At 34.5% G+C, this 13584-nt stretch overlaps 1 protein-coding gene across 1 annotated transcript in view; it reads left to right on the top strand.

Annotated features, from left to right (window-relative positions):
• The window catches only part of SCFD1 (sec1 family domain containing 1), a 99868-nt gene that overhangs the window by 5694 nt on the left and 80590 nt on the right, over positions 1 to 13584 (top strand). The window contains exons 3-6 of the mRNA XM_057721226.1: positions 2176 to 2264; positions 3113 to 3203; positions 9765 to 9887; positions 11441 to 11528. Coding sequence (XP_057577209.1) covers positions 2176 to 2264; positions 3113 to 3203; positions 9765 to 9887; positions 11441 to 11528 — 391 coding nt within the window. The remainder of the gene's footprint in view (positions 1 to 2175; positions 2265 to 3112; positions 3204 to 9764; positions 9888 to 11440; positions 11529 to 13584) is intronic.

Below are 13584 nucleotides of genomic sequence, written 5' to 3'. Positions count from 1 at the left end.
TATTAACCCTTTGTTGGTTGCATCATTTGAAAATGTTTTCTCCCGTAATATTTTTCACAGAACTAGAACAAATAATCCTAAAATTTATAGGGAACCTCAAAAGACCCAGAATTGCCAAAGTAATCCTGAGGGAAAAGAACAAAGCTGGAGGCATAACCCTCCCAGGCTTCAGATACTACAAAGTTACAGTAATCAAACAGCATGGTGTTGGCACAAAAAACAGACAAATAGATCAGTGGAACAGAATAGAAAATCCAGAAATAAACCCACACACCTATAGTCAATTAATCTACAGCAAAGGAGGCAAGAACATGCAGTGGAGAAAAGACAGTATCTTCAGCAAGTGATGGACAGCTACATGTAAATCAGTGAAATTAGAACATTCCCTCACACCATATACAAAATTAAGCTCAAAATGGTTTAAACACCTAAATATAAGACATGACACCATAAAACTCCTAGAACAGAACATAGGCAACACATTCTCTGACATAAATCATAGCAGTATTTTCTTATCAGTCTCCCAAGGTAAAAGAAAGAAAAGCAAAAATAAACAAATGGGACCTAATCAAACTTAAAAGCTTTTGCACAGCAAAGGAAACCATCAACAAAACGAAAAGACGAACTACGGAATGGGAAAAATTTGAATCCTTTTTGGTAAATACGTTATGGAGTGACACAGGCAATGGTAGTAGTATTCATCTAGAGAATCCAGCTTATTTCTTAGGTGGGCCTCACTGATAGGTTTTTACTCCAGTTGAAGTTTTGTTCCTTGGCTTTACAAATCCAGAATTGGGATCTTGCAAGCTTTCTTAAGGTTAGTCAGACTTAGGGAGACTGGTCCATTTCATCCAACTAATGAAAGAGTGGTCTGTAAACCAGAATGCCATTTTATTAATTTATGATACATAAAATTGTCAGTAAAGCTGTTAATTGGACCAGAAAGCAATCTATAATCTTTCTCCTTTGAGAAATGCTGGAGAAACTTTTAAAATTCCTATTCTTTGAGCTCCTTCATTCTGAACTTCGTGATCACTGTTTCCTTTTCTTCAGAGAGATTAGGTTTAAATTTATTAGATTATAGTCAAATGTATATTTCTCTCTGTAAGAATTAAGAACAAATCAACTTGGTTACAGTTTGGGGTGTTTTGAAAACTCTCATGAGTCTTTGTAAGTCCTTTGGATAAACTCTAAAGGTGATTAAGTCATCTAAAAAAATGATTTCTAGTTTAAGCTTTCACGTGTCCCCTAATTTTCCTCTTCCTTCCTCTTTATTTGTGGTAATCTTCTTATTGTCCTGTGCATAAACTAGACTTTTTTTTTTATTGTTTCTAGTGCCTGTATTGAGCATTTGAATTAAATAACTTGAGAATTTCTAGGGTACAGACTTGTGTTAGATTCTTCCCCTGCCCATATCACTTCTCTATCACAAGATTAACAATACAGATATATTGAGGTGTGAAGAAGGAAGATTTTTGAAGGATGCAGCATCTAGCCTTTTGTAACTAGAGCAGGAAGATATTTAGCTTTTCTAAAGGAAATGCTGGCATTCACACAAACCATGTTTCATCCTCTCATTAGCAATTTCTTACTCCATCAAGAATTATTGATGTAGTTGTGAAAAACACCTATTAGTTGAAGTGTCTCTTTTATTTGCCTTGACTTTAAAACTAATTTTGAGTTAGAAGACCCAGTTGGAATCCTTACTACTCATCAGAGGTGTCAGTTTTAATACTTTTAGAAAGTGAGGGAATGCATGAGATACTTAAATTACTAAATTTTATTTACAGTCTTGGAACTTGTTAAGTGTTAGTTTTGAGAGTGACTCATTTTTACTGCTCCATCTTTAGAAAGTATATATGTAAACTGGATAGGGGAGTGTATGTGAGTTTGCTGTATATCCTTTGTTATAAACCAAGATGATGATTTTTATGGTCTCTGGTATGTTTAATCTAGAAAAAGTATTTTATAAGAAGTTTATATAATGATTTATTTTAGCCTAAGTAATAATGCTTTTAAGAATGGATGGACACTTTGGTAAATAATTTTGGAAAATATTATATAGAGGTAAGTATTCAGTATATTAAAAAGTACTTGAACATTATCTTGATATTGGATTCTCTATTGACTGTTCACTGATAATGTTTTAAAAACATGATTTTTTTTTTTAACTAGGTGCTCATTTATGACAGATTTGGCCAAGATATCATCTCTCCTCTGCTATCTGTGAAGGAGCTGAGAGACATGGGAATCACTCTGCATTTGTGAGTTTTAACGTATTTCTAGTAGTGGCATTTGTTTTCAAATAACATTGTTAAAAATGTCTTTAGCCACCCTAAAATTAAATTACTAAGGGACATTTATCAAGAAAATAGTATTAGGTTATAGAAGGATGACTAGAATATTGTAGAAATAGAACATTTCTCATATTTCCTGATATAAGCATGGTAAAATCTTACAATGGAGAATAAAGACATTTCGTCATTTGATATTTGAATGAATATACTTCCTGAACTAGAAAAGAGAAAACTATCAAGTGATACAATCTATAAGATGCATAAGTGATACGATCTCTTATGCATTCTCTTACGAAGCAGTAAATAGAACAATATAGATTGTCTTAAAGTTTTAAAGAAGCATTCATATACCTGTCATTTAAAAAATAGATTTAATTTTATTTATGGTTAAATTTTTTCATTGCTTCTACAGGTAGTTCCAGCTTTCTGTTTTCCCTGTTAGAGAACTATACTTTCCTCCCACTTACCACCCCCCACCATATTTCTATGAAAAATGGGAATAAAATTGATTTTGAATGTGCTTTAGTTCTCATTCAAGGAGAATATTGGTAGAAGAGACTGTCTGACCATAAGAGGTATTAGAAGTAAGGTGATAGGAGTAGAGGAAATGAAGACTGAGACTAGGATCTTGCTAATAAATAATATTAACAGTGATATAAGGAGAAAGCTGGGTTAAATAACTACTTGCAACAAAAGCTTTTAGAGTACTGGTCATTCTCCTTGAACTGGTGAACTAGTTTGAGAAGTAACTGTTTTTAGCTGTCTTTTTAGGTGACTAAGAAAAAAGTGAGTTTTATATTCTTTATGTATTCTAGGCTTTTGCACTCTGATCGAGATCCTATTCCAGATGTTCCTGCAGTGTACTTTGTAATGCCAACTGAAGAAAATATTGACAGACTGTGTCAGGTAGTATGAGTTCTTATTTTCCTGATTCATGAAGGTAGAAACAGATTTTCTTCAAAAAAAAAAAAAAAAAATCTTACATGTCCAGTGTGAAAAATCAGAAATTTCCTTAACTTCAGTTTTTGAGAATATCTTTGAATTTTAAATAGACTGAAAGATTTAAAATTTTTTGGCTGGGCAAGCATTGCTTTGAGACTGAGTCTGGCTTTAAAGAATAGAAAACCAAAATATATTAGCTTTTAAAACTAAGGTTTATTTTTCTAAGATAATAGAAAGTCTGAGAATAGGAAGTTCAGGTTGGTACAGCAGCTCTGTAATGTAATCAAAGATCCAGGTCCCTTCTATCTTTTTCAGTTTTTCATTTTTAGTTTGTTGTTTTTTGTTGTTTTGCTTGTTGCTTCATGGATGCAAGATGGCAGCTGCAGCTTTAGACCTCACATCTGTGTTCAAGGCAAGAAGAAGGGAGAAATGGACAATGCCAGACCTGACTGTTGATCTTAATCAAGAAAGCTAAGCTTTCCCAGAAACTCCCAGAAGACTTTTATTTATGTCTCACTGGATAGAATTAGCATCAAGGGAGGCCACAAAAGTTAATACTTAGATGAGTGTGTTGTCACCCCCAAATAAAATCTTTACGCTTTTAGCAAGGAAGAAGGGGAAAATAGGTATTGGATAGGTAGCTAACACTGTCTTCCATAAGTCACAAGCATCTTTACTTGTTATTGACTATTGAATCAAATTACCGTTTGTTAGTGAAGGTCACATATTTTGTGTCCTATATAGCAGGGGTCCCCATCCTTTTTGGCACCAGGGACCGGTTTTGTCAAAGACAATTTTCCCACAGACCTGGGGCGGGGGTGGGTGGGGTGGTTGTGGGATGATTCAAGTGCATTACATTTATTGTACACTGTATTTCTATTATTACTACATTGTGATATATAATGAAATAATTATACACCTCACCGTAATACAGAATCAGTGGGAGCCCTGAGCTTGTTTTCCTGCAAATAGATGGTCCCATCTGGGGGTGATGGGAGACGGTGACACCTAAAGTGTATTGCTTATGTCCCAGTCTTGCTGTCACTGCAGAAAACCGTGCTTCACAAAGATAGGATGCTGGAAATGATAGCAGGCTTTTCACTGCTTTTGTGGCAATCTCAGGATATTCTGCCTTGAATTTAATCCAGAATGTATGGCAATTTGAAGTTGACTCAAACATACTTTTCAGGCCACCATCATTTACGATCTCAAGCAGTTTATCCTCTACTAGCATGGACAAAGTTGATTCACCGGGCTTATTCACAAATGGGTCGCAGATCCATTCCTTTCCAGTTCGGGGTCTTTTTCAGTTGGGAAATAATGCTCAAACTCTTTTGAAAGCTGAGAAAAGTGATCATGTACTAGTTGGGAGAAAGAAGGCCCTGGCTCAGTCTCTTTCAAAATCTCTGCTAATGTTTAAAACGTGTCAAAAATCCCAGTGTTCACTCATTACCCCTATAATTCCAGTTTGGCTTTGAATGCAGCCACTTTATCTGCCGACTTGAACACAGTTGTCATTCTCCCCTGAAGTGACAGATTGAATTTGTTGAGCAGGTTGAATATGTCACACAAATAAGCAAGTTTTGGGACCCATTCTTTGTCACTGAAATGTGCTGCCAGTGGTGACTGTTTTTTTAAAAGAAAGCTCTGGAGTGGCTCCCATAACTCAAAATTCTCATAACTCTGGCCAATGATTTACCTTTAGAAATCCATCTCACTTCTGTGTATGAGAAGATGTGTGTGCTCTGCATCTGTCTCCTCACAGAGCTGTGTGAACAGACATGAGTTAAGGGCATGTACTTTAATGTGGTTAATAATTTTAATCACATCCTACAAAACGTTAAGTTCAGGTGACATTTTTCGGCTAGCCAGCATTTCTCTGTGGATGACAGTGCGTAGACTCACATTCAGAAGCAACCTCTTTGACCCGAGTAGTAAAACCAGAAAGCCATCCAGTCATGGCAGCTGCTCCATCCGTGCATATACTGACACAAAATGACCAATTCGGTTTTCCTGATATGTAATCATTCAAAGACTTGGAATAGTTTTGCAGCTGTGGTGTTGGTTGGCAACAAAAGTACACATGACATATCCTCATGCACGTCCTCCTGAAAAATATATCGCACCAAAACAAGCATTGTTGCCTTGTTGTCAACTTTGGTAGACTCATCAACCTGGATTGTGTACCATGGTGACTCATTAATCCTCTCTAGCAGTTGTGCCTCAGTACCCTCTGCTGTTTCATCAATTCATCTAGTTATGGTGCTAGCCAAAAGAGGAACATGTGCCGCCTTTTGAACCGCAGCCTCTCCTAAGAGTTCATGACAGATGTCCTTAGCAGCAGGCAGGATCAACTCTTCACCAATAGTAAAAGGCTTCTTAGCTTTAGCAATGCAGTTAGCCACTAAGAATGATGCTCTCAGTGCAGACACATTTGATGAAGTAGTGGCCCTCAATAATTGTTTCTGTTCTTCGTGTTCACCTTTTTTTCTTTTGAAAAACCCAAAGGCTTGTCTTTTAATGCAGGGTGCTTGGTCTCCATGTGGCGAAGCAGTTTTGAAGAATTCATGGCTTTGTTGGATAGCCTGTCGCCATATGATACAAAGTGGGCTTGGATAATGTGAATCACCTATTGAAATGAACCCATTATTTAAATAGGACTCTTGGTATTTTCTTTTAAATGCAGCTTTCTTTTTGTTGGCAGTCTTAGAGTCTTCTGCTGTCTCATCATTAGGTCTTTCCCACTTTTCAGAGAAGCTCTCCAGTGACGTTTGTGTTTTACTCATTTTGGCTAGGGTTAACTTGTGGGCTTACCAAAACTGTGACTGAGACAAGTGCACAGTGCAGGAAAGAGGTGTAGACGGAAGTAGTAAATAAAATAATTGGCAGGCCACACGCGGACTAAAATAAGTGTCAGATTCTGACTTAAAGCATGCCACCAGATGCAGCTTAATTGTCACTTGCCACTCACTTGTAGGGTTTTGATAGGTATCTGCAAGCAATTGATTTATTACGGTCTCTGTGCAGTCAAACCTCTCTGCTAATGATAATCTGTATTTGCAGCCTCTCCCTAGCACTAGCATCACTGCCTCAGCTCCACATCAGATCATCAGGCGTTAGATTCTCATAAGGAGCATGCAGTCTAGACCCCTCACATTCACAGTTCATAGTAAGGTTTGCACTCCTGTGAGAATCTAACACTACCACTGACCTGACCAGAGGTGGAGCTCAGGCGGTCACGCGAGTGATGGGGAGCAGCTGTAAATACAGATGAAGCTTCGCTAGCTCGCCCGCCGCTCACCTCCTGCTGTGCAGCCCAGTTCCTAACAGGCCATGGACCGGTACCCGGGGGTTGGGGACCCCTGCTATACAACTAATAATGCCCAGCTTTCTCTTTTACCCTGCAAAAACCTAACTATGCTATTTTTTAAAGAAGTATGGTTTATCAGTCCCTTCCTCTTTCCTTGTTTTAAAACAGCTTTATTGAAATATAATTCACATATCAGTTTACCCAAAGTATACAATTCAGTGGTTTTTAATATATTCACAGAGGTATGCAGCCATCACCATAATGAATTAGTGAACATTTTCATCACCTTAACTGTTACATCTCCAACCCCTGAACCCCCATCCTTAAGATACTATTTGTTTTTATATATTTGCCTGTTCAACATACTACATATGAATGGAATCATATACATGGTCTGTTGTATCTGGCTTCTTTCTCTTAGCATAATTTTTTCAAAATTCATCCATACTGTAGATGTATCAGTACTTCTTTCCTTTTTATTGCTGACTAAGATTCCATTGTATGGATATACCAAATTTTGTTTATCCATTTATCATTTGGGTTGCTTCCACCTTTTGGCTATTATAAAGTAATACCACTATAAACATTTGTGTACAAGTTTCTATGTAGACGTATGTTTTCATTTCTCCTATGTCCATAAACACCTAGGAATGGAATTGCTGTGTCAAATGGTAAGACCATGGTTAAAATTTTGAGGAATTGCCAGACTGTTTTCCCAAGTATTTGCATCATTTTGTATTCCCTCCAGAAGTGTTTGAGGGTTCCAGTTCCTCTAGATTCATACCAATATTTCTTATTATCTGACATTTTGATTGTAGTCATCCTAGTAGGTATAAAATGGTATCTCACTGTGGTTTTGATCTGCATTTCCCTGATGACTAATGATATTAAGTATCTTTTCATGTGCTTATTGGCAGTTTGTGTCTTAGGGGAAATGTCAATTCAGATCCCTTGTCCAGTTTTTAGTTGGGTTGTCTTTTTATTGTTGTTAGAGTACTTTATATATTTTGAATACTAGACCTTTATCAAGTATATTATTTGCAGATGTGTTCACCCATCCTGTGGGCTATCTTTTCACTTTCTTAATAATATCCTGTGGAGCATAAAAATTTTTAATTTTGGTTTTAAACTTGTTTATTTTTTCTTTAGTTGCTTGTGCTTTTGGTGTCATATTTAAGAAACCATTGCCAAATCTCTGTTTTCTTTGAAGATTTTTATAGTTTTGGCTCATATATTTAGGTCTTTGATAACTTTTTTGAGTTAATTTTTATATGTGCTATAAGGTAGGTGTCCAGCTTCATTCTTTTGCATGTAGCTATCCAGTTCTCCCAGGATCATTTTTTTAAAGAGATTATTTTTTCTCCAGTGAACAGTCTTGGCAGCTTTGTCAGAAATTAATTAACAATAGATAAATTGGTTTATTTCTGGACTGCCACTTCTTTTCCATTTATCTCTGTGTCTGTCCTTATGCCTGTACCAAACTGTCTTGATTAGTCTTGCTTTGTAGCAAGTTTTGAAATTGGAAGGTTTAGTCCTCCAACTTTGTACTTGCTTTCAAAATTGTTTTGGCTTTTCTGGGTCCCTTAAATTTTCGTATTAATTTTAAGATTAGCTTGTTAGTTTCTAGAATGACATCAACTGGAGTTCTGATAGGGATTTCACCGAATCTGTAGATCAATTTGGAGAGTATTACAACCTTAATATTAAATTTTCTGATCCATGAGGATGGGATATCTCCATTTATTTAGCTCTTTTAATAATGTTTTGTAGTGTGCAGAATGTAAGTTTTACAATTCTTTTGCTAAATGTTTTCCTTTGTATTTTTTTTAAAGCTATCATGAATGGAATTGTTTTCTTAACTTCATTTTTAGGGTTACTCATTGTAAGTGTGTAGATACCCAGTTGACTTTTATGTATTGATCTTATACCCTGCAACATTGCTCAACTTCTTTTGAAATGTCTCCATCATTCTTTGATAACTTCCTTACTTTTTAGCATAATAAGATATTTCAATCTCATCTTATGCTTCTTGTGTCCCAGCCCAAGATTCAGCCATTTGTCTGAGGAGCCCTGATTGCTTTTTGTGGAGAATGGTATTTAGAAATCAGCATCTGAGCATTAGGTACTCACTGCTGCTAGAATGTCACAGTTCTTAGGCCCTCTTAATGGACAGAGCTAAGAAATATATGTATTATCAATATTTATACAATATTTAATGCTATAAATCTTCCTACTTCTCTTTCTAGATAGACAGACAGACAGATAGATAACCTCCAAAATTGTTTGAGTTCAGAAATACAGGATTCATTCTAGCTTTTCTTTTCTCCCTTTACAAATTTATAATTTCTTTCGCTGACAGTGAGAAACATGGCTCCCAACATCCTCAACATAATTACTTATTTATCAATTCTCTCAATTCTCAGTTCTTTAACCAATCTCCCAATCTTTGTTGAACCACTGCTCTGCTCAGCCACCTTCCTCACACAGGCCCCAGACCCTCAGTTTTTCACATTTCAGCATCTTCAAAATCATACGCATCTTAAAATTGATGGTCTGTTGTAGAATTTCACAGGCAGCATTAATTCTTCCTTAGTGCTGCATAAAACAACGGTGCCTGTTATAAGTGACAGTATCTTATATTTGAAGAAATATGCTTATTTAGGTATCTGTTTGCCTAGAGTTTTAGAAGATAAGTAAATTTGATTTAAGAATTAACGTAACTTTGACACTGTTTTTCGATGATTGAGAAGGAATACTTCTAGAATTGGTCATTAGAATTATAACATGTCTTTGTACAGTGAAGGACATATTTGTTATGTCATCACATGACTAGAACAGTAGAAGGTAGTGTCTGCCAAATATAATAAGCGTTTAAGCTATATAAGAGAGCCACTTCTGGATATTTTTAAGAAGAACACAAATATGCTAATTCAAAGCAGTTTTGTACACTGTTGTAATTAATAGGATTTTATTGATAAGTATAATATCATAACTTTAATTATTAAAATATATGTCAGTTATATCTGGTAACCAAATAACCAGTACCTCTTCATAACTGTATTCTCCTAGGATACTTTTTTTGTATCATGTGTATAACTTGTCTTTTAAATGTGTATATTATCTTCTAAAAGCTTGTTCTTATTTATCTAAAAGATTTTAATTTGTCATCATCCTTTAACTATCCTATAAGAATGAAGTATTCATTATATTTATAGGATCTTCGAAACCAGCTCTATGAATCATATTATTTAAATTTTATTTCTGCTATTTCAAGAAGTAAACTGGAAGATATTGCAAATGCAGCATTAGCAGCTAGTGCAGTAACGCAAGTAGCCAAGGTAAGAAGTTTTGGTTGGCTGACATTTTGTTAATGTAAAATTCTGAAACCTGTAAATTGACATAGGTGTCTTAATTTACAAAGGACTGGAACATCCTAAGAAATGTTTAGACTCAGGACTTTTAGAAGGAGTTCTGATGATGTAAATTATCTTCAACTTGAACTAGGCAAAGTAAACCAAAGAAACTTATTATTCAGTTAATTTGAAAGACAAAAGTAAAAAGCTGAATCAGTTTTTGTTTTAGGCTAGGATTTGTATAAACTTTTTAGCTCAACTTAGAAATACTTTGACAGTTGCATTGTCATAAATTATACTCAGAATATTTTGACATTGTTTTATCTATGATCGCTATAGTTACCATACTATTTTCAGATTTTTTTTAGTTAGGAGAGAGTATCCAAGGGGGAGCTGTGTTGCATATTATAAGAAAGAAGGAATTCACAACAGGCCAGAAATTCTGTATCATCATCACTTTTAGTCATGTTCAGCTTAATTATAAATAAATCTATAAAATATATTCTTGGTTGTAGCCCTGTTTTGCCCTTTGCTTCTTAAATTTGGACAAGATATAACTGAAAATTGTACAGAATGATATCAGGCAAATAAGACTAAACAAACATGCATTTAATTCCCATTCTTTCCCACTAATAGATTTTTCATTCTTAGATTTAGATAGTCCACTACTACTTCTGGTTAGTTCTTGTGGCTTATGTCTAATTCTTTCTCTTCCAAAATTTATCATAAATTTTACATGAAATAATAAGAACAGTTTTCGATTTAACATTTGATGTATCTCAGGTAGTTTTCTTTTTTTTCCCCCTTTTTTTATTAAGTTTATTTTTAGAGCATTTTTAGATTCATAGCAAGATTGAGGGGAAGTTACAAAAATTTCCAATATACACCCTATTACCACAACATACATAGGCTTACCAATTATCAACAACCAAAGTGGTACATTTGTTACAATTAATAAACCTATACTGGTACATCATAATCACCCAAAGTCCATAGTTTATAATAGAGTTCACTCTTGGTGTAGTACATTCCGTGAATTTGGACAAGAGTAATGACATGCATGCATCACTAGATAATCAGATAGTTTTCTTAATTTTCTCCTGATTTGTGCTTCTAAGGAACTAGTATAACTTTTCCCCACCTATAAATATAGTTCACAGTATAAAAACAGTTACTATGACTTTCTTAGAAAAGTGTGATTAAAATGAATATAAAAATTAAAACTGTGGTTTTTCTTCAAAATTGATATCCATTCGCATCCCAACCACAATTTTTTAAAAAATTTTATATCTTCTTAAATTTTGTTTTCTGAAAATGGTACTCTCCTTGATAATTTATTGCCCTGAGTCTTTTTTTTAAATTGCTTTTTAATGTTAAGTTCTCATTCTTGCCCAATTAGGCAATCTGCTACATAATATAATTTTTAGTTATTGAATGTAATTATAAGTTTTTTCATTTTACCATTAGTAAGTTAAATCAAACTAAATGTGCATTCAATATTGTAAAATTGATTTGAAAACCTTTTCTTTTGTTTCTAGGTTTTTGATCAGTATCTCAATTTTATTACTTTGGAAGATGATATGTTTGTATTATGTAATCAAAATAAGGAGCTTGTTTCATATCGTGGTATGTAAAAATAGGATTATTATAATTCATTGTTAGCAAAATGAACAGTGTACTGTAAAAAATAAAGTAGTGAACATGTTTAGTGCACTCCAAATCCAGCTTTGTTTACAGCACATAAAGAAAACAAGTGTCAGACTGAATTCTGTCACATATAGACAACGTTTACTAAATCAGTTTTGTAAGCTCAGTGAAATACCAATTATCTGACCTTCTAGATACCCCACAGCAGCTTGCATGAATGGTTCACTCATGGTGACAGTATTTTAGTAGGATTCAGTTAATCTTTTAGTACTTTGATCCTTAGACAAGAACAAGTTTACTTAGCTTCTCTGTGCTTTAGTTTCCAAATCTGTAAAATGGGAATAATAATACTATCTACCTTAGAGTTTTTGTAGGACTTAAATGCATTAGTGTATGTAAAATACCTGGAAAAGTTACTCTCATATTGTAAGCACTCAGAAAAAGTTGATTAATGTTGCTGTTTGTCAAGATGAGACAACAAAGAGTTAGCAGCTACTAAAGTCCTATTATGGAATGAAGTATTAATATAGGTACCATTCTCAAATATAAGTTGTTAGGCTCCTGTGATTCTTGCACCCTGTTCATGCAGTGGTAGGATTGAGTATTGGTATTTGTCCAAATGCTATCTAACCACCTCTGAAGTCTGTATTCCCAATTTTGGTAAATTGACCATTCCTTGGATGTAGATTAAAATTAACAGACAGCACGCACACCCAAACACACACACGCGCACACACATGCATACACCCACACCATGTTTTATGGCCTATGTTGATTTTTCTTTGTTAAAAACACTTAACATGAGTTCTACCCTCTTAACATTTTTAAGTATATAATACAGTATCGTTGACTTAGGTACAGTGTTGTGTGGCAGATCTCTAGAACTTATTCATCTTGCTTAACTGAAACTTTGTGCATTGATTAGTTATGTCAGATATTTTAAAGAAAATTGCAGACTATAGAAGATGTGATTATCCAATTCATTGAAATAATTATTAATTTGTTACTTAAGGATTGAGATATTTTGGGATGACTTAGAGTTTCACTGGTTCTAAAGTAGGGGCCTCCCATGGGGGCATTTGGAAATGTGAAAGGACATTTTTTGATTGTCAAAATTAGCACTAGCATTTAGTGAACAGGGACTAGGGATGCTAAATGTTCTGCATTGTGTAAATTATACTCACACAGAAAATTGTTCTGCTCAAAATACCATTGGTATCCTATCATAAAACTGAACCAGATGGTAAGCTCCCAAGAGAAGAAAATATGAATCTTTTGGTTTCACTGAGCTTGGTAGCATAGCATGCCTTCTTGCTGAAATTGAGTAACATCTCTAAATGACTGTAAGCATTTGCTGAATTGCCCATTTAAGAGATTTTTGACAGTACTATAGTTACTTACAGATGTCTGTTTACATTTAATTGACCTTTAACTTAAGTAGCTGCTTAAGTTACATGTTTAAAGCCTAGTTTCCCTTAAGCCTTTAAACTAAACTTGTGTATTTTGTTACATTATTTATAAATCTGGTTACCTGAAAACAAGCACCTTTACTTTTTCTTTGATCAGTTAACTCAGATTGAACCGACTAAATTCTGATCAGTCTCATTTAACAAACTTAGTCAACAAACTTAGTTTGTTAAATTCCCTTAAACAGTTTAAGTTGCATTTATAAATTCAACGTATTAATTTTTTAATTATTTTTTAATTGATGTATAGTCAATATACAATATTATGTAAGTTACAGGTGTACAATGTAGTGATTCACAATTTTTAAAGGTTATATTCCATTTGTAGTTATAAAATGTTGGCTATATTCCCTGTGCTGTACAATGTATCCTTGTCATTTATTTTATACATAACAGTTTGTATCTCTTAATCCCTAACCCTAGGTTGCCCCCACTTCCCTCCCTACTTAACCACTTGTTTGTTATCTATAGCTGTGAGTCTGCTTCTTTTTTTGTTACATACACTAGTTTATTGTATTCTTTAGATTCCAGATATAAGTGATATCCTGCAGTATTTGTCTTTGTCTGAC

This window comes from Hippopotamus amphibius, chromosome 2, assembly GCF_030028045.1.
Source record: "Hippopotamus amphibius kiboko isolate mHipAmp2 chromosome 2, mHipAmp2.hap2, whole genome shotgun sequence".
NCBI classification, from domain to species: domain Eukaryota; kingdom Metazoa; phylum Chordata; class Mammalia; order Artiodactyla; family Hippopotamidae; genus Hippopotamus; species Hippopotamus amphibius.
The sequence above is the reverse complement of the archived record's forward strand: the minus strand, read 5'-3'. Positions and strand labels throughout refer to the sequence as shown.